The 19,385-nt window shown below is 35.2% G+C and overlaps 3 protein-coding genes and 1 long non-coding RNA gene across 4 annotated transcripts in view; 2 read left to right on the top strand and 2 right to left on the bottom strand.

Moving 5' to 3' along the window:
- The window catches only part of LOC146539299 (uncharacterized), a 52,550-nt gene extending 44,608 nt beyond the window's left edge, over positions 1-7,942 (top strand). Inside the window, exon 3 of the long non-coding RNA XR_014877998.1 lies at positions 7,157-7,942. This is a non-coding gene — a long non-coding RNA (uncharacterized LOC146539299). The remainder of the gene's footprint in view (positions 1-7,156) is intronic.
- Positions 1-19,385, top strand: part of LOC146539297 (membrane-bound alkaline phosphatase-like) — a 101,509-nt gene that overhangs the window by 54,853 nt on the left and 27,271 nt on the right. The gene's annotated exons all lie outside the window — the stretch shown is intronic.
- On the bottom strand, positions 1,846-3,018 carry LOC146539301 (uncharacterized). The gene is made up of 2 exons (XM_085185485.1): positions 2,631-3,018; positions 1,846-2,544 (listed from the first exon to the last, which is right to left on the bottom strand). The coding sequence occupies exons 1-2, from the start codon at positions 2,913-2,915 to the stop codon at positions 2,455-2,457; spliced, it is 375 nt and encodes a 124-aa protein (XP_085041611.1). The 5' UTR covers positions 2,916-3,018; the 3' UTR covers positions 1,846-2,454.
- On the bottom strand, positions 3,147-4,610 carry LOC146539300 (uncharacterized). The gene is made up of 2 exons (XM_085185481.1): positions 4,459-4,610; positions 3,147-4,164 (listed from the first exon to the last, which is right to left on the bottom strand). The coding sequence occupies exons 1-2, from the start codon at positions 4,571-4,573 to the stop codon at positions 3,554-3,556; spliced, it is 726 nt and encodes a 241-aa protein (XP_085041607.1). The 5' UTR covers positions 4,574-4,610; the 3' UTR covers positions 3,147-3,553.

The following is a 19,385-nucleotide window of genomic DNA, read 5'->3' as shown; positions in this document are numbered from 1 at the left end:
CTGTTCTCCATGACTGTACAAACAATTCGAACAAACACGTAAATTGCTTACTGTGTTTTTGCGTGCATTTCCATTCATTGCAAGGAATTTGTCACAGTTCATCAATACGTGGTTTCTTTTGCAAAGCGGGCAGATTTTTGTTGTGGCGAAGTGTGTATTTGCCGTCTTTTGAAACTTATTAAAGTACGATGACCTCGGTGTATGATATTTATAATTATTATTGCGATTTGTTGATATATTATTGAAGTATTTATTAGGCGAATATTTATTTGACGATGATTTTTGATGATTTCCTTGTAATGCTTCCAAAGCCATAAATTTCGATTCTAAAAAGTTTGTAAATTCTTCTAAATTTGGAAAATCTCTCGGTTTCTTGAGGTCTTTGATGTATTCGTTGTAGGTTGATTTATCCAGCTTTTGGATTAATAAATGAACAATAATTGGATCCCAACTGGTTATATCCAAACCAATATTACTAAGCCCGTTGATACATTCTAGCATGACGTCATGTAATTTTCTTATACTGGCCGCGCTTGCTTCTTGTATTGAATTTCGGTTTAATAATGTATTTATGTAAGATGTAAATAAAAGCCTTTTGTTGTCATAGCGATGAGTAAGAATCTCCCAGCAAGATGTGTAGTTTTCAGCACTGATCCCGAGATGTTGAACTAGTTTCTCCGCTTCGCCCTTTAGTTTAGTTTTAAGATGTTGCATTTTTTGAGCTTTAGACAACATGGGATTGTTATGCACGCTTTCGACGTAGAGATCTTTAAATGTTAACCACTGGTTATAGTTACCATAAAAATCCGGTATAATAATTTTTGGCGTAGCCCTTTCATAGTGTGAGTTGTTCCAGATATTATTTTGCAGCTTCTTACGTAGATTATCGTATATACTTTCTATATTTTCATATTTTTCTCTGTAAGTTGGATCTTCATCCCTTGATATATAGTCGAGTTCCCAGTTAGTTTTTTCTATTTGATCCCATTTTATTTTCAATATGTTTAAGTTATCTTCAAGTTCCCATTTTTCCCTCATTGCATCACAGTTAATTTTCCCCACAGTTCGCTCGAAAGCTCGAAAGTTACAGAATTGTTGCCGTAAAAGATCTTGTTGTTTTTCAGTTGGCTCGTTGGTTTCCCGCGGAGATGCATGAAATTTAATTCTTCTTTAACTCTTCGAAATAAAATTTCGACTTGTTATCTTTGCTCTTTTCAGGTGACGCCGAAGGAGTATTTTGAACCTTACTTGTAGATGCCGATGGTAGCTCCGCCTTTCTCTTCAGTATGTCTTGCAAAATATCTTCGTACATCCTCTTCGTTTTATTGAAAACATCATCGTTGAAGTATTGAATATCCGTTGTTTCACTTTTTTCCAGTAGCTGATGATTATATACAAATTTCTCCCAGTTTGAGTTCAGACGAGAAAGACGATCTTCTAAGTAAGCCAAGGTCTTCCTGCTTGAACTATCTTTTTTATAGTTGTTGTTTATTTGCTTCAGTTCTCCAAAAATAATTTCTTAGCGGCTAATGATGTCCTGGACGTTCTGAGCCATTGTTGCTTTCAGTTGTAGATAAGTTATAAAGTATAGATAAGTTATAAAGTAGATAAGAGGTTGTCCATTAATCACGTGATCTTTTTAGCATTTTTTAACCCCCCCTTCCCCCATTGGTGATACGTAGTGAGGTTTAAGACCACCACCCCTCCCCCTTCTCAACATCACGTGTATTTTTAGTACCTACAACGAATCTTAAAATTTTCTGAATATTATCTTAATTTAAATACAGGTATAAACTATAATCTTATTTTATTCTGAAATTAAGGACCATAATAAAAATGTCTACACCAGGTTGCAAGTTTTTTTTTATTGCCATAACAATAATAATAAACGAAGAGTTTAATCATAGGAAAAACATGTTTTGTACTAGTACATAAATATATTTAATGTATATTGTCCTCGGACCACGGATTAGCAAGACATTCTTCAACACTAACAACTGGATAAGCATCTTGCAGGTCAGTTGTTGGCACTGTGCTTTGTTGAAAATCAACATCGGTTTCATCAAGCCACTCGGTGTCATCATTTTCGCGCACAACGCAGAGAATTTCTTTCGATCTGCCGATTGATCGTCGCGTGAGGATGCGTGAAGGACGAACATTGTGCATCTCTACACTATTACTGCTCGGATTAGGTTGCTTGTGACATGAATTTACATGTTCCTTAAATTTCTTCTTTGTACAGAAGTACAATCCACACCACTGGCACGTCCGATCCAAAAGTTGCCGACGATCCTTTTGCAGACTAGGGCAATACAGGTCATACGGCAATTTGTCAAAGCCCTCATGCGTTGGGGTGATTCCAAGAGACCGACGCAGAAGAAATGTAGCAAACGTCTTGCCATCATGCTCTTGAGGCTTCGGAATACATAGACCACTAGACGACTGCAAAATTGGCTAAGGAGGTATAACGAAGCGTTCAGGAAGAATAGATCGAAGAGAACTCCGCAAATCTCCACAGCAAGCGTGGTCATCACACTTCACCACCTGGTAATAATATTAAGATATCTTAATCATATTAGATAAGAAAAGTAAATGATAAAATAATAATAAATAAGATTTTACTAATGTACCTGAAGCAAATACTGGCTCTCTCGCACATGCTCGCTATACCACTGCAGAGAAGGCAAGTCTGGAACAAAGCTTTCAGCAGTGTCATCGGGCTCGAGGTACTCTGCTACGACGTCATGGCCGTCGATAACCATATTATTCCATACTTCTGTGAGAACTTCTCCAGCCTTCTGAAAGTTCATTTTTTCGAGATCATGATCTTTTGTTCTCCCTTGTTCATCCAAATGAGTTCCATAAGAATCATGCGGAAGTATGAGTCCAGATAATTCCCGGCTTAAAGGCGCCATTCTTCTCTCAACACGGTTGAATGCGCTTCTGCCGGGTGCATTCGTAAAAATGAATATTGCATCTAAATCATGCTTGACAAAGTGGCGTATGGCATGGGAAATAACCTTTGGATATCTCGGGTTTTCATCGGGTCCTCCATCAGATGAAATCAGAACAACTGGTTTCAGGCGTCCTTCTTCATCCCGCATAATTTCCTTGAAATTGTGGAGTGTAGCAAGTTTATTGAAGTCCACAGCATGAGTAGAAGCTGTCGAAGAGGAATGTTTGCCACTTCTAATCGCCACGTATGTTGGCCCTGAATAAGTAATTGCTTCAGCACGGCCCATATCATTTCCTTTTATGATGCACCCAGCATATACACTAGGGATCAATTTGTGCCTTGTAGCAATCACCCAATCATGATCAGGCAATGAGACACGATATTCGACATGCATCAGGAGAGGAGCTTGTTTATTTGCCGCTGTCAAACCTATAGGTACCCGGGCTTTATCATCTTGGGACAAAAAAAACACTTGTTTTGGCCCGAGAATAGATGCCAGCGTTTCCAAGGATCTTATTGTGGCGACACAAAAATGTTGATCGACATGAGCCTTATGGTGATCTGCCTCAGGGCGACTCAATTTGACAGGCACAGTGACTACATGCCTTTTCCCTCCAAGGTGGTATAATTTCTAGGGAGCAATCGAAGATACGTGCCACTCTTCGAAATTTGAAATCCGTGCTCCTTTAGCTTTTCATGGAGGTCAGTAAGTGTTCGGCAACTGCGAACAATTTCTGAGCGACGCCGTTCCTCCGCAGAAGCACCAAACATAGCCAAATCGACGATAGTTTTTAGCAATTGCGGTTGTTGCTCTTCTAGGCGTGGGCGACCTGGGGCAGAACGCGCCTTAAGAAGATCAGCTACAATCGGACTCTGATTGCAAGCAAGTTTAATCTTTGATTTTATTGATAATCTATGTGACTGGGAGTGACGCATATGTTGCTCCTTCTTCCGTAGTTCTTTTGGGCATTTATCAATTTCTCGGCGCAGTTTAGTCACATCACGTGTCTCATTTTCAGTGGCGCCCAGAAAATCCCTACGACGAACAGCTAAGTCAAATTCCATTTGAAGAAGAGAAATCTGATTCTTCAACTTATCCTGTGCAGGAGTAGCACGTACAGGCTGCAGTATACAGCTGCTTGCACTTGGTGTATCGGGTGAATTCTCGTCGCTACAATACAAATCTTCACCTTTACGTTTCCGAGCACCTGGAATGACCGACATTTAAACAACAAGAAAACATTGAAATTATGTTTATAAACGAAATTACTAATTCTTATTTAGAATTATAATAATACTAGCTTTTCGCCCGCGACTTCGTTCGCGTGGACTTCAGGTTATATCACGCTTGGAAAAATTTCGCGCATTAAAAAAATTGGAAAAAAAAATTTGACGTCGAAAGCGTACCAGACAGACAAACTTTCGCATTTATAAGATTAGTAGGAATAAATAATTGACTGCTTAAATAATAATTGATATTGCGAATTTGGGATGTTTCATACCTGTTGAGGTGCTTTTAGTTGTGACATTGCCTTCGTCAGTAATTTCGGTACCGATCGGTGAGACGCATATCGCAGGCGTAGGAAGTTTTACAGGATTTGGCTCATTGGATGTCATTGGCAAAACAGATATTTTTTCGCTGGCATTCTGAAGATTAATAATTTAATTATTATCGTGTAAGTAAAGATAATATTTATTTATTATATTTATTATCGTGCAAATTATATTATATTATAAATTAACCATCTCCAGTAATTTTATTTTTTCTTTTATTAAAATAAGAGTTCGAAACGGCACACAAACCATGCACAATCCTCGTATTTTCACTAGAATAATGTGTATGTTATTATATGTAGGTATGCAATATCGTACTGCCACCGTTCATTAGTAGGCAAATTTTTCAGTTCCAATAGCATTATCCATAAATAGTTTTAAGTTTTCACAAAGCGACAAGATATTAATATACAAACAAGCGCAAAATGTGTAACAATAGTAATATAACCTTACGTTATAGATAAACCCATGCCACAAGGTCAGTGGCGTAGCTAGGGGGGTGCGAGCGGGGCGGTCGCACCGGGCATCAAAAGGAAAAGGGCATCAAAGTCGACGATTAGTGTGTTTTTTCTTTGTCTTTTAGACCTTATACCATTTTAAAGGGCATCAAGTCCTCTAAGCCGCACCGGGCATCAAAAGGAAAGGGGCATCCAAGTCGACGATCACTTTGTTTTTTTGAGAACTCAACGTCTACGATCACGTTTTTTTAGAAGTCAACGTCGACGATTACGTTTTTTTTAGAACTCAACGTTGACGATCACTTTGTTTTTTTTTTAGAACTCATCAAGAGAAAAGAGGGATCAAAGTTGACGATAAGTTGGTTTTTTTTTAGAAGTCATCGTCGATGATCACCTTTTTTTTTTTTAGAACTCATCAACAGGAAAGGGGCATCAAGTCCCCTAAGCCGCACCGGGCAGCAAATACCCTAGCTACGCCACTGCACAAGGTTCAGCTCAATACACCTACTTTTTTAGAGTACCTACAGCGATCGGTGATATGTAGGCATATGGGTCGCGTGATGTTTATTCAGCATTTTTTATGGAATGAAATATAATATTCCTGTGCGCCAATGACTAGCTAAAACTATTAAAAACCTAGAGATTATTTAAATAACTTCTTTATAATATAAAAATAAAAAAATATCTTTTGGATTTAAGTAATACTTAAAGTACGCTTTACATATTTTATAATATGTATAGGTAATTTACCTATCAAAAATGTTGGAAGATTTAACAATAACATTGATATTACAAATAAACTATAGATGAAGTCATATTTATTAGGACAATGCCCTTAAACAGACAAATACTAGTTATAACTTACCTTTTTAGAATTAGAACAATAATAGAGAATATTGGAAGACTTCTTTGCTTGGTGCTTTCGGCGGTAATCTGCTAGAAGATCATTCGCCCACTTCACAAATTCTTCTTTTGTACAATATTTTTGTTTTGCATTAGCCCACAACTCATTAAATTCTTTCTGAGCAATACTAGGTTTTTTTCCTTTCTTATACTCGGTGAAAAGGTCTTTATACAGATCACCTACTTTAAACATTGTTTTAATAAAAAACGTATAAGGTAACGGTTTACGCATGTATTCGGCGCCAAAACAACAGAATAACTGTCGACTGCATGCCGAGCCGGGCGGCCGGGGGCGCGTGCGCGTGAGGCCTCCGTCCGTTGCCTGGCAACGGCGAGTCAAGGTCACTACACGCCGCGCCGTGCCGCTTAATATTTGTTTAAAAATCGCGCGTTAGACGAAAAAATAAATATACGAGATATCTTACTACACCGCCCCCCCTCTCCCGCTTGTGTTATTTTCGTGATTTTTATCAAACCCCTCCCCCCCTTTCAAGCCTCACGTGATTAATGGACAACCCCTAAGTTATAAGTTAAGTTTGTTGATACCGTAGAACTGTTTCGTCACAGTGTCGTTAGTTCAGTTTAATCCCGAATTTGTTCCGCAGATCTTGATTTCACGAAGGTCCCCCTTTCACCAAATTTTCTAAGCTCGAAGGATTAATTTCGCGATTTTGAAGCTTGAAGGACTAAATTTCGAGATCTTCTTAGCTCGAAGGACCAAATTTATGTATGGCTCGTTGTAGAGTTGAGTTGATATAAACCATAGGATTAGCGAGTAAAGAGTTTATTACGTAAGTTACAAAGTTTAAGTTGGATGCCAATCCGCGGTGAGAGCCGCCCGTCAACTGCGATGTTAATTGTACGACTAATTAATTAAAATATATTTCGATCTAATGCGTCATAAACTAGGTCGCATCGTCATCTGTACGTGAATCGTACAAAATTTATAAAATTACAGTGTTTATAAAATATTTCTCAAATCTTACTCAAAACTGACCTCACCAATTAGCCACATAGCAGTTACATGAATTCGTGTTTATGACACGTGTAAAATTAACTATTTAATTTTACTAACCTGTGACAGCATTAAATTTAATTAAATACCTTGCGAGTGATGGGTTATATTAAGAGAAACACATAAAGGAAATATCTAAAGAATACTCCTTCAAATCGTGATATGATACCCCGTGACCTTACTTGACCTCTGCACACGTTGACAAATATTCCCTTAAATATTCTTGAAATCCTTTAATTAAATTGATTTTTCTTATTTCTCTTATTTTAGATGGTGTTCTCAACATCCAGGTCGATTTGGATCATGAATACTTCAAAACTTGACCTCTGCACACGTTGACAAATATTCCTTAAATTCTTCTTGAAATCCTTTAATTTAATTGATTTTCGTTAATTCTGCGAGCCCAGACGGCGTCCTCAACATCCGGCTCGATATGGACCATGATTAAACAGGATTAAGAATAAGGGAAAATAAATTCGCTCGCAAGGGCGAAAAAGAACTTACTTTATTCTTCACAGATGCGACAATAATAATAAAAAAAATCGTCAAAAATGACAGAATATTAAAACGCCTCATAAAATTACAAATAAAATGTTGCTCGTTAAAAATATAATAGGCGTTGTTAACTATGTTTTATAATAAATTAAAATAAAGTTATCACTCATAACATCAGTTATATTATCACTCGCCAATAGAAGATTAATTAGAGACCAACTTTTATTATTTAAGATATAGACCGGGCGCTGTAGGGAATTGAGTATGCAAAATGTGAGGACCGCATACTGTCGATTGTTTTGAACTCAGAAAAGCTTGCAGATGATAATTCCGGATGTTGCCAGGAGCCCTATTGGTCCATTTTTTTTTTACCCCACTCTCTTGGATATTCAAGTAAATAGAATGAACAAATGCTTTGAAATTATTATAATTATTGTTTTTTTAACAATATTCAATTGTTTCTTATAATTAAAGGTACTTATAGCTAGGAACTTGAAAAATTTTAAAAGATTAAAAATAATAACAATAATTGTTGATAAAAAAATTATTTAATAAGAAAAGTCTAATGTCTAAAGCTAATCTTTTTTATTTTCACAATCATTATTAATACACTTACAAAGCGAAATACAATTTAATTGCAATTTTTTACAAGAACAAGCCTTGGTTTGACAATTTGAAGAACATTTACAGGGCTGAATCAACTGTTCCGGTAATGGTTGCTTCGTTAGTTGTCGTGGGTACAATTTGCCATCTTTCCTTTCATAGCCTAATAAGGTAAAATCAATAGGCTGTAGTAGAGTTTGGTCTGCATGAATCCAAATATATGTTTGTGCTGAAGCTCTTAATAGATGTAAATTTAAAGCATCTGATGTACAAATAATTCTTAATAAATTCAAGCCGAAGCCGAGATTTTGCGAAATTAATTTATGTCGAAGTTCATCAGCAGTTGTTATTTTTTTCGCGAAAAGATGTGTGCAAATGGTTTCTAATTCAATTAGCTGTTCGACATTTAAGTATGGATTTCCTAAATGTCGCAAAGCTTTTTGAACAAAGTCCAAGGATGCAGCTTTTAAACCGCTCTTTTTAGAACCCAATCTGCTGGTAGAATCACAACCAGTGAGAGCATGTAATGCTGGCAAAATTTTACAAATGTTTTCACCAAGAGATTGTGCAGCCAAATGACAACCTGAAATGAATTTTTTCTTATATGAACCGTCAAACCATAAGCCTAAACAGCCAAGACGTGTTAACATATTCCAATAATAAATTCCCAAAATGAAAACATCTGTATCAGCGCTAATAATTATAATATGAGCAGTTTGAATTTTTATTGCATGAAAAATGTGACAAAACATTCTTGAATCGGCTTCTAAATGGTTCGATTTTAATTCAGGTACCTCAAAAAATAAAGAGCCTTGCAATTTGAAACATTGTGTAGGATCACCAAACCCTCCACAAATATATAACTCGCAATCTTCATTTATTTGTGTATATCTAGGAGCAGCAGTACAGAGAAATTGAACAAGCTGTAATTTATTTTCAGTGCTTGAAAAGAAATTGTTACAGTTACTTGGAATTTTAGTATAATCATTAGAAATTATAAAATTTTTAATTTTTTGATTTTTACTTCGTAAAGTTGACTCCATATATTTTATGGAAATGTCGTCATACCTGTCAAATACTATATCTACTCGTTTTACATTTTTCTGCAAGAATAGATCGTGGATTCTTTTGAAGAATGCCTCAGCAAAATCACCAAAAGTGCCGAAATTTTTCAATTGAATTCGATGAACAAGAGCCATACCGTCAACAATAAAAATTTTAGAATTATCAAAATTAAAAACCTCACTCCGTGTGTTTGTACCGCACTTAAAATTATTCTCTATTTCAAGAGCGAGTTCCGATTTTGGATTCTTCCTATAAAATCCTTCAGAGTCAAAAAGGTACTTGCAGTAATCTAAAATTTCATAAGATGCTAAAATTTTTGTGTCAAATCCACGTTGATTAGCCAACAAGAATGTTTTTTGGAAAAGATTTACATCTGTAGCATCTTGTAACTTTTTATTAGGAGTAGTTTTACTTTCTTTTTTAGAAGTAGTTACAAAGTTGTCAAATTTACATTTTTTTATAGGATCGGATAACTTTTTACTTTTCAGTACAAACCGCTCATTTTCGTACGTACTTAACGCAGTTTCTCCATTTTCTACAATATTTAATAAGCATTGAGAAGTAGATTCATCAGCGAGTTCACCAGTGTAAATATTTCGAAGTGCGCAATTTTCGATATCACAATAGGGGTTGCAAGCATTGAAATATTTGACAATATTTTGTAAATCTTTTTCATCTTTATTGATTCTAGATTGCGTCCATTCATTGTGGTAATTAATGTCACTTGTAGAGTCTGCTTGTATTCCGAGATATGAAGAAAGAGCCTCGTGTATGCTGTTTTTAAATGGATAAAGGAGTAGCCATCTTTGCATCGCATCTTCGTTTTTTGTTATACCGATCAAACCTCCAGTCACTGCTGAAGATCGATTCTGAGACTGTTCTAATGCTAAGTAGGGACTTACTGCATTAAATTTACCTTCCGTACGTTTGACGGACAACATTCCTCTCTTCATATCGTATATAACTTCTGACGGTAGTTTTATCATATCTTGTAAATAAAGAGTAACTCCGCGAATGTAATTCGTGTGATTCGTAGAGAAGAAGTAAGGTAACATTTGTCTAGTAGTTAACAAATGCAGTTCATAATTAGTACTCCTATCAGCCATAATTGAGTTTAACAAAATTTCTACCATTTCACAATAATTATTCAAATATTTAAAAATTTCGTTTTCAACGCTCACAGTGCGTAAAAAATTTAAAAAATTCATCAAAAAATCTGAAATTGTTCTTTTGTATACGTTATAATGTTCGAATAGTCCTTCATGATCTTTATCAACTGTTTTCTCTCTTATTTCTTGAAGACAAGTATTTAGCTGTTGTAAATAATCTTGAGAATAATTCATGCTATAAATTCAACAATTTGAATGCTTCTTAAAGCCTCATACAAAAGTTTGTGTGCTCTAATACCTCTGTTGTACTGAGTACCGTTGAGGATTGACGACAAAGTATTTACACCATAAATATCGGCTTCAATAAGAATACTATCGAGTCCACTACCTTCTAGATATTGGCCCAAACATCGCAAAAAATTTTTTTGTAAATGAAACGATCCGATTCTCAATATCAAATTGGCAAATTCTTGATTTGTTTGTTGAATATTTTTTGCAATAAGATAAATCGCCATATCGCACGAAAGTACTGCAATTTTTTTACCAAGCGCAAGACGTACGTTGACATAATTTTTCATTGCAGTATAAACTACGTCTTTAGAAGTTGGTGGCTGAGGTATAACCGGACTAAATCCAACAGTAGAAACAGGTGAGGTTTCAGACGATAGTATTTGTTGAAATGGAGTCCATCCTGGTATCGAGTTTGTAGATGGTCGGGAGAAGTTATTTTCTGGTTGACTATATTGCAGTCTACACAAAACCCAGAGCAAATTATCAAACTGTAGATTGTTTTGATTATTTTTCAATAAATAGCTAGTGTCCTTATAATCCGGTATTAAAGGCTGCATATTTTCTTGAAAATGTAGAATTTCTTGACAGTTTAAAATTTTTAAATCAAACTCGGTCTGCTTAGCTGTACGTTTCACTTTGATTAAATTTACTTCATTTTTAGTGTTTTTTTTTTGCTGATATATGACCATTGCTGTCACATGGGTAGAATCTTTTCCACTTAATGTTTCTTCATTAAAATCATTGAGAAATAACGAAGAATCTCGAACGATATTTTTAGGAATAAGCAATTTTTTGTCAATATCTTCACATACAATCGACGTTGTTACTTCAGTATCAAGGTTTTTCAATGCTTTATAATTTATGCAATGCCCAAGTTTATTTAACATCATGATTAAATGCTTCGATCGTGTTAAATGATGAATAGATTGAGCTAAAGCTATATGCTTTGGAGTCTGTTTCTCAGTAATGGTGAAATATATATCATAAAATACTGACAACCCTCGTCTACTATAATTCTCACTTAATTTTTGATTTTTAGCACTGAGCAATGCTTGTATAAAAATTTGCCAAGTAGCCGGCAATTGGCCTTCTTTTAAAAATTTTTCTAATAAAATTTCATCACGTACATATCCATTTGGTATTACTTCGGTGCTTAATATTTCGTTGCGAAGTTGTTTTGCTACTTGAACAGTGTAGTTAGTAGAATTTATTGTGCGAATATGTTCAATGACTTTATCAAGTGGTATGCTGCTCATATATACCAATGAAGATTTTGATCTATCAGTTGGATATGAAAATAAAATGTTTCCACCATATTTATCAATTACCACTGATTTCATATCGCGATTTTCGACGACTGCACCTTCAATTTCTGTAAGTTCAGCTAGTCGTTTAGCCAACTGAGACACTTCAAAAGAATGAGTATTAAATTTATGTTTTATTTCATTAATTAGCTTTTCAAGTGCCTCTATAAGTAGGTGATGTGGTATTTTATTTGAAGGCCTTCCTGCTGGATTGGTAGAATTTCTTGGTAGTCGAAGATAATCGCGATAACAATGCTTATGATACTTTACTTCCATAGCAAATAGATCAGTTGGTTGTTCGCACATGCTAATTTTTGTGTAAACATCGTCTTGTTTATTTCGAGCTGTGTTTAAAATTTGCTCAGCTGCCGAAATTTCTGAACATAAGAAAAGCGTTGTGTTTTTATTTCTTGTTTTTTTACCGCAAATTAAGCATTGCTGATCTTTATTAAATTGCTTCATTATTCTCGATGAATGTCGAACATGTTCAGTTCCAGAAGTACTAGCTTCTGCTGAAGAGGTGGGAGTAGAAGCATTCTCCTGCTTATGTAACGAAGATTCTCGGCGCCTTATTTTTTCTTCGCTGATGTAACTTGCCATACAATTTCGATGCCAAGTACATCTATGTTCACTAAAGTCTGTATTATTTTCTATTTTTTTACTAATTTCATCTTTTCTTCGATTTGCTGCTTTTTGAATATTAACAAATGATTGTGGTTTTGGTTTTTCTACCAAATCACCCGTTTTATCACAAAACAAACACGATATTTCATTAAGTTTTCGCTTTTTCACATTCGTCACTTGTAGCGACATTGTCACCGTTTTTTTTAAATAAACCACTTAAATAAAAGCACAAATAAATAATATTACATGGACACAAAAAAAAATTAACCATTACTCATCAAAAAACGTTTTATACTGACTACTACGAGCGCTATGACGCATCGGCGCATAGGGCGGAGAGAAGAGTGGGGACAAGAGAAAGGGACCAACACAGCTGCTGGCAACATGGGTTTTTTTTTTTTTTAGGGCCTCAGGTAAAAGAATTTGAGCATAGTTGCCGGTCCTCACATTTTGCATACTCAACTTCCTTCAGCGCCTGCACTAATAATTAAAAATCATATGAACTCCCCGTTTCTTTTGAACTGAATTAATTTCAGATGCCCGCGAAGAGTTATGCGTAATCCATTACTATTTAATACACCCGTTAATAGAAGCCAGCATGCACAAATAGAGCCTGCACCAGTTATGATAAATTGTTTGCCAATGTTGATATTTTTAAAATTAGAGATGTTAAAGATTTAAAGAAGATACTAATGAAATGCTGTGATTGTGATTAATTTATATATATATTTTATTTGTTTTATAATGTGGATTTGTAATTTTAATCTAATATACAAATAATTATGTATATATTTTTTATAATTTGAAATTGAAATAATTGAATTAATTTTTTTTTATTAACTTTTTAATTGTTTATTTTATCATGTGTTGTGTCTGTAATTTTTATGTGGAAACTGAATTGGTTTGTGTGCTATTTTTTAATCTGTAATGTTTGTGAATTTTATATTTGTTTGTTTCCCTAATAAAATATAAATAAATACAAATAAATAAAGCGAATCCCTAAAGCAGCGAATTTGTTACAGGATCCTCGTGTTCACGATGCTACCCCTGGTACATCTTCAGGACATAAATTCGAGAGTCTTGTTGATGGACCTGGAATACTTCCCTACATACTTGGACCGATGAAAATAACGACACATCACCATATATTCTTACAATACATAAAACTTGACGACATAGAAGATAACACACACAGTCTACAGAATCATTTACACAATTATAAGAGTCAATTACCTAATGGCATGTATTCAGTGTATGAATTACAGATAAATTACTTGCTTAACAAATTAGACGAGATCCAAAAGAGGAATCATTGATGGACTCGGAAGAGTTATAAAAAGTATTACAGGGAACTTAGACTATACTGATGCTTTAAAGTATAACGAAGCTATAAAATTATTAGCAAGTTTTGGTGTTATATGTTAATACTTTCTAACAAAATGAATAATGGTTTGAATTTGGCCAACTATTAGTAATGCTAAGTGAAAACATAGACTAGATAGATTTAAGGAACGAATTATTAAGAATAGAAAATAGTTTAGCTTTCATACATGCATCAAGCATGCACCATTCTATGATTAGTATACTTAGATATATTAAGTTGAATGATAGACAAGCTTAAGACTATGTACGGAAAAGATAGTATTTTAAATTTAGAATTAAGAGAATATTATAATATAACTCAACCGGCTTCTTACTATGCTAATAAGCAAATAGTTTTTATATTTTGATTTTCTATTATTTCTATAGATATTTTTTTATTATACAGATTAGCAGTAGTACCTAATAAAAAATCACAGGCTCTTATCCCATCCTCTCCTTTCATTGCATCTAATGAGAATTCATTCTTGTACATAGAGGCCGAATTTCCGAAACATAGCAGCTGGTATCTCTGCCAAGTAGAACTCAACCATCGGACACGCACAAATTCCGATTGTATCCACGAGCTAATTATTAAACAAATTTTGAAAGAATCTTGTCACTTAACTATAGTTAATCTTCTACGCGGATCTATGGAGAAACTAGACGATATCGTTCCCTAAGAATCAAAAGATACAAATATCATGCAATAAACACGAATTTACATAATTAAAAGGCAGCTACCTTATAACTATTCCCCTAGGATGCCAAATCATATCCGAAGAATTTACATTAATCAACGACAACAACGAAGTAAGAGGACAGCCGTTAAAATTGATAAAGATATCCGATGAAATGGCTCACCTAGATACAACTATTAATATATCATTTATAAATATTCAAGGACTCCATAGACTCAAGGATAAAATTGTGATACGCTACACATTGAACACGAAAGGGATACTACAGTATATCATACAACCATACCAGTATACGCAATATTATTCAGTGCAGGTGCACTCATCATTTTATTACAATATAAAAAGTATAAGAAAACTATTGCATAGAATAAAGAAAATGGAGATAACCCAGAAAATCCTAAGGAAGCGAGTACTCCGGCAACTTTTTCACTCAACATTCTCAAATAGTTGCCTCTCTAGGGATGGAGGAGTTACGGAACCGTAATCCTACGAATATGCTGACGTATGGATGGATGGAAGCGTCTCAGGCGACCACCCAGCGATTTCCCCGAATTGGCCAATGTCCTTTGTTTTAATTTTCGTAATATTTTATCGAACACTCTTTATTCTCACTTCGATTAAAGCAGTCGTTAGTCTTAAGATAATCGAATCGATTGTATTAATATATCCATCCATCCATCCATCCACCAGCCTTTCAACGTCCACTGTTGGACATAGGCCTCCCCATTAGGCATTAATATATAATTCGATCGAAAAAAAATCGGTTTTTTTTCAATCTCTTGACTGCCGCAAAGGTAATTCCAGTCATAAGAGATAAATAAATAAAAACATAATATTTCGTTTTTCTAAAGAACAAGTGGAGAAAAAAGTAATAAAATTAAATTACATTCCTACAGGTGAACAGTTACCAAATAGGCTTAACGAAGCAAATACCTTACCTACATTTTCTTTTCAAAATACGAAAAGTAAATTAGGCCTAATAAAGATAAATTTATTAATAAAGTGATTCTAAATGAATATTTCTTATATTTTTTTTATGCTTTAATTTGTAAGGAAGTCTGTATTGCATATAATTTAATATTTAAATTTGTAAATGAATGATTTGTTATTCTTGTATACTATATAAATGGTCTTATTAGGTTTTTCTGTCTTGATCCTTGCAACAAATGTTATGCTATGAATGTATTACCGACGACTGTTCCAAATTACTTTATTATAATATTGTATAACTTAAAGATTAAGTTTTGAGTGTCTAGTGCACATAAAGAGCGCACACAAAAGAGCTACTGAATCTCCATCAAAATCTGATAGCGGGAATGCACCTGGCCAGAACGGAGGTTGCAGAGACCCTGAAGGAAGCCCCGGCTGTGTGAGGTTGGCTGGGCTTTGAAACAACAGAGCCCTTCAGGAAGATAAGTAAGATCCAGAAGACACAAGGCGTGATCACGAAGGGCATCAAGGACCTAATTGAGTCAGTGCAGGCGACAGGAATTGAGTCACCAAAATGCAAGAATTGTCCAACATGGGCCAACAAATAAACAGCTTGGGACAAAGGCTCGATTCTCTCCGCCGCGATATTTACCAAACACTGGCGCTACTGTCCGAATCGACACGATAGGCTTTAGAAGCCCAGATAAAATCGCCCGCGCCCAAAGATCCCAACCGCACGGATGAGTACCTGCAGACTCTTAGAGAGGCACAAGACGAGATAAAAAAAGCAAGCACATTAAATGCAACACTACTGACACCACCACCAGCACAAGTAGACCTGAGTCCAGAACTAATAGCACACCCTGATCCTATCGTCCAGATCCCAGAGGAAACCATGGCGAAATTGGGGCTCAGACAAGAAATGATAAAATTACGACTCCTAAAGACAAAAGTTTAAACAAATTATTATATTGACAGTTGCATCTCATCGATTGTGTAATATATATTTATATAATAGATTATTACAAAATTAATGATTTGATAAATAATAACACGCCTTGGGAATGAAATGTTTGCTCCAGTCTGTTTCAAAGATATAATGATACCTTTGACAAATAATCAATCAAGTCAGCTTTACGTTGTACCCCGCACACAGCAGAGGGAACCTAGTGTTAAGACATTCCGTTCCACACTTTCTGCCGAATTCTGGAGGCATTGCGTGTTGAGTGGCAAAACTCAACGCCGCTCTTTGCCTCGACCAGAGCGAAGAAGTGGACAAATAATTAAATATGTATTTGTATAAAATTGATTTAAAAAATCAGGTCTGAGGCATTAACGTTCAAAAAACTTTCACTTTATGCCTATCAAACTTGAAATGATACTGTATTTCTTCAAAAGCGCACATTGTTTTCTTTAAATATATGAACATGCTTCCAAATACAAAGATGATCACCGAATGTGCAATAGAATAGAATTGATGATTTCAAACAAACTATTATTAGATACTATTATTATTTTTGAGTCTAGTGGTGATCGCCATAGCGAACGGTTGTGACCACGCGTCTTATAATAAGTAACCAGTTCATTAGACCTCTGTTTTACGACCGAATACACAGCTCCTGGTGTCTCATTCATTAGTTTCTGTTCGTTTTTGCACGATCAGTAAACAAGATCCCTCGCTTATGAAGATTAACGTGGACTGTTGGTGTCTCGCACGTTGGTTTTGGTGACAAGCACCTTTCACTTTTTAACAAACAAACGTCGACGGCGCATTTCACAAAAAGTCATCTCTCTCGCACTTACAGTGCCAGTGTGAGTAGACGCGTGTGCGCATGACCTCGCTGCTATAAGCTACATAATATAATTAATCATTTTGCTGTTTTTAAGTGATACACATCTTTTTGCTACTTTTGCTATTGAGAACGTTTTAGTGAGGTTAGACATGTCTAACCCTTAATTTGGTAGAGGTTCAATGTGTTATATATATGTAAAATTTATGTATATTTATAAGTTTAGGGTAGTAAGGAATCCAGAAAAAATAAAAAAAAAATGTTGCGACCTTCAGGTTTCCAGGAAACCAATGTTCATCAGAGTGAACATTGCCAAATCTGTCGAGAAATACCACTTTATTGTAATGTTTACTGTGATGAACATAATCAAATCAAAACAAAACAAAGACATAACAAAATATCTTTTATGATTTTTTTTATATAAAATCCATGAATTATTTATACTTATATCTAACAACTGGCAAAATATACCCATATACCATCTTCTAGACTTGAACGGTATTTTATAAAGAGATACTAACATATCACCCAGGTCTACACCCCCCTATATGTTTATTGTACTCCCTTATTTGAGGACAGTCAACATCTAACTTTCGCTTTTCTACCTTACAATATCTCTTTATTTTATGCACAGGTGTGCATCCAACAAATGAACTTATCAGGGTGACAGGCTTATTGTCGTTCCAGCGAACGAGAGCCAGCTTGGTTTTGTCACATACGACCTGTGAATAAGCTCCTCTCTTTTTCTTTTTCATTGCCTTTTCACTAGGCAAAATAGATCCAGCTCCCCTGGTTCTATTGTTACGAATCGTACCTAAACCAAATACGCCATAATTTTCTTTTAAAATATAAAATAACTCAGGCGATGAAAAAAAATTGTCACAAAATATGGTGGCTGGCTTTCTTTGAATAGATTAACACAGAGCTATTACAATTTGTGCCCCAAACCCAATTGAAATTTCTTGTTCAGTGAATTTATGAAAACGGAATGTATCTTCTCCTCCATATAGGATAAAGTCATAAATCATGCCACTTACTCCAGCTCGCACGTAACTTTTGAATCCCCACTTGTTGGGTTTATCTTTCATGTACTGCTTTCTGTTGCCTGCCTTTCTTCCTTTATAAGCAATCATCATCTCATCTATACTAAATTTGTTTTCATTTTCTTGCAGCAAACAATTTTTTCTTATTTTTTCTGCTATTGGTCTTACTTTGTAATATCTATCAGTATCTTCTAAGCTATTATCAGCAAAGTGTAGAAATCTACGAATCTGTTGATAGCGTTTTAAACTCATTAGATCTGCTATCGGAGCATACCGGAATCTACTGCTCCAATAGTTTAGGTAACTAGGCATTGAGACAATACCCATAAGTATATGGATAGCTATAAAATCACGCATTTCGTCTTCTGTCACTTGAATAGATTTGCCAGTTTTTTGAACAGAGTATAGATTTGACTGTACGGTAATATCGGTCACAATGTCTGAAGAAAAAAATAAATTAAAATATTCTAGGGAATCTGCAGTGGGCAGGAAAGAGGCATTCATTATATTATGGTCTTGGTTTTCTTCAATTGTAGCTTGGTGACGGAAGGTGACGCTTTTTTTCCATTTATAGGTTAGTACAAATTTCGGAACTTTCTTTCGTCTTTTAGCCAGCATTGGAGTAATGTGCCTTTGGGCTCGAGTTTTCCTGGTAGCACTTTCAGGAGTTGATAAAGGGGCTTCAGACGGAAGAGATGGTATAGAAGATAAGGAAGGTATGTTCTCGTAGTTCGGTTCTCTAGTCGGTGTAGCTGGGCAAATTTGACGTAGAACTTTAGTCAATTGCAATGATGTTTCTGTAAAATTCAGGTGGATCGTCCCCAGTGTCATGATCTTCAGCATCAGGTTCAGGACTGCTTAAAATATGCATTCGCTCTAAAGATGAATCTAAAGATGGTGCTGATGATGAAGCTAAACTTGGAGTATGCAGATCTGCCAATTCATTGTCCAAAAATATAACGAAATCATTTTTTTCTCATATGTTTCTCACAGTGAACAAAATCAAATTAAGGGCTAAGCTTACCCGAACACCCCTGGATGCTTCAGATGACAGCGAAATAGGTTTTGTAAATACCAATCGGACAAAACGACCGAGGACAATTTCGTCGCCGCGAGAAGAGGATCTAAGGGTTTTCAGGGGTGAAATAAACGAGTTACTTCGTTTATTAAAAAATGAACAAGGTG

The sequence above is a fragment of the Heliconius melpomene genome, chromosome 5 (genome assembly GCF_056956725.1).
Source record: "Heliconius melpomene rosina isolate 202511_hmr_F chromosome 5, ASM5695672v1, whole genome shotgun sequence".
Lineage (NCBI taxonomy): Eukaryota > Metazoa > Arthropoda > Insecta > Lepidoptera > Nymphalidae > Heliconius > Heliconius melpomene.
Note: the sequence above shows the minus strand (reverse complement) of the source record. Positions and strands in the feature narration are given on the sequence as shown.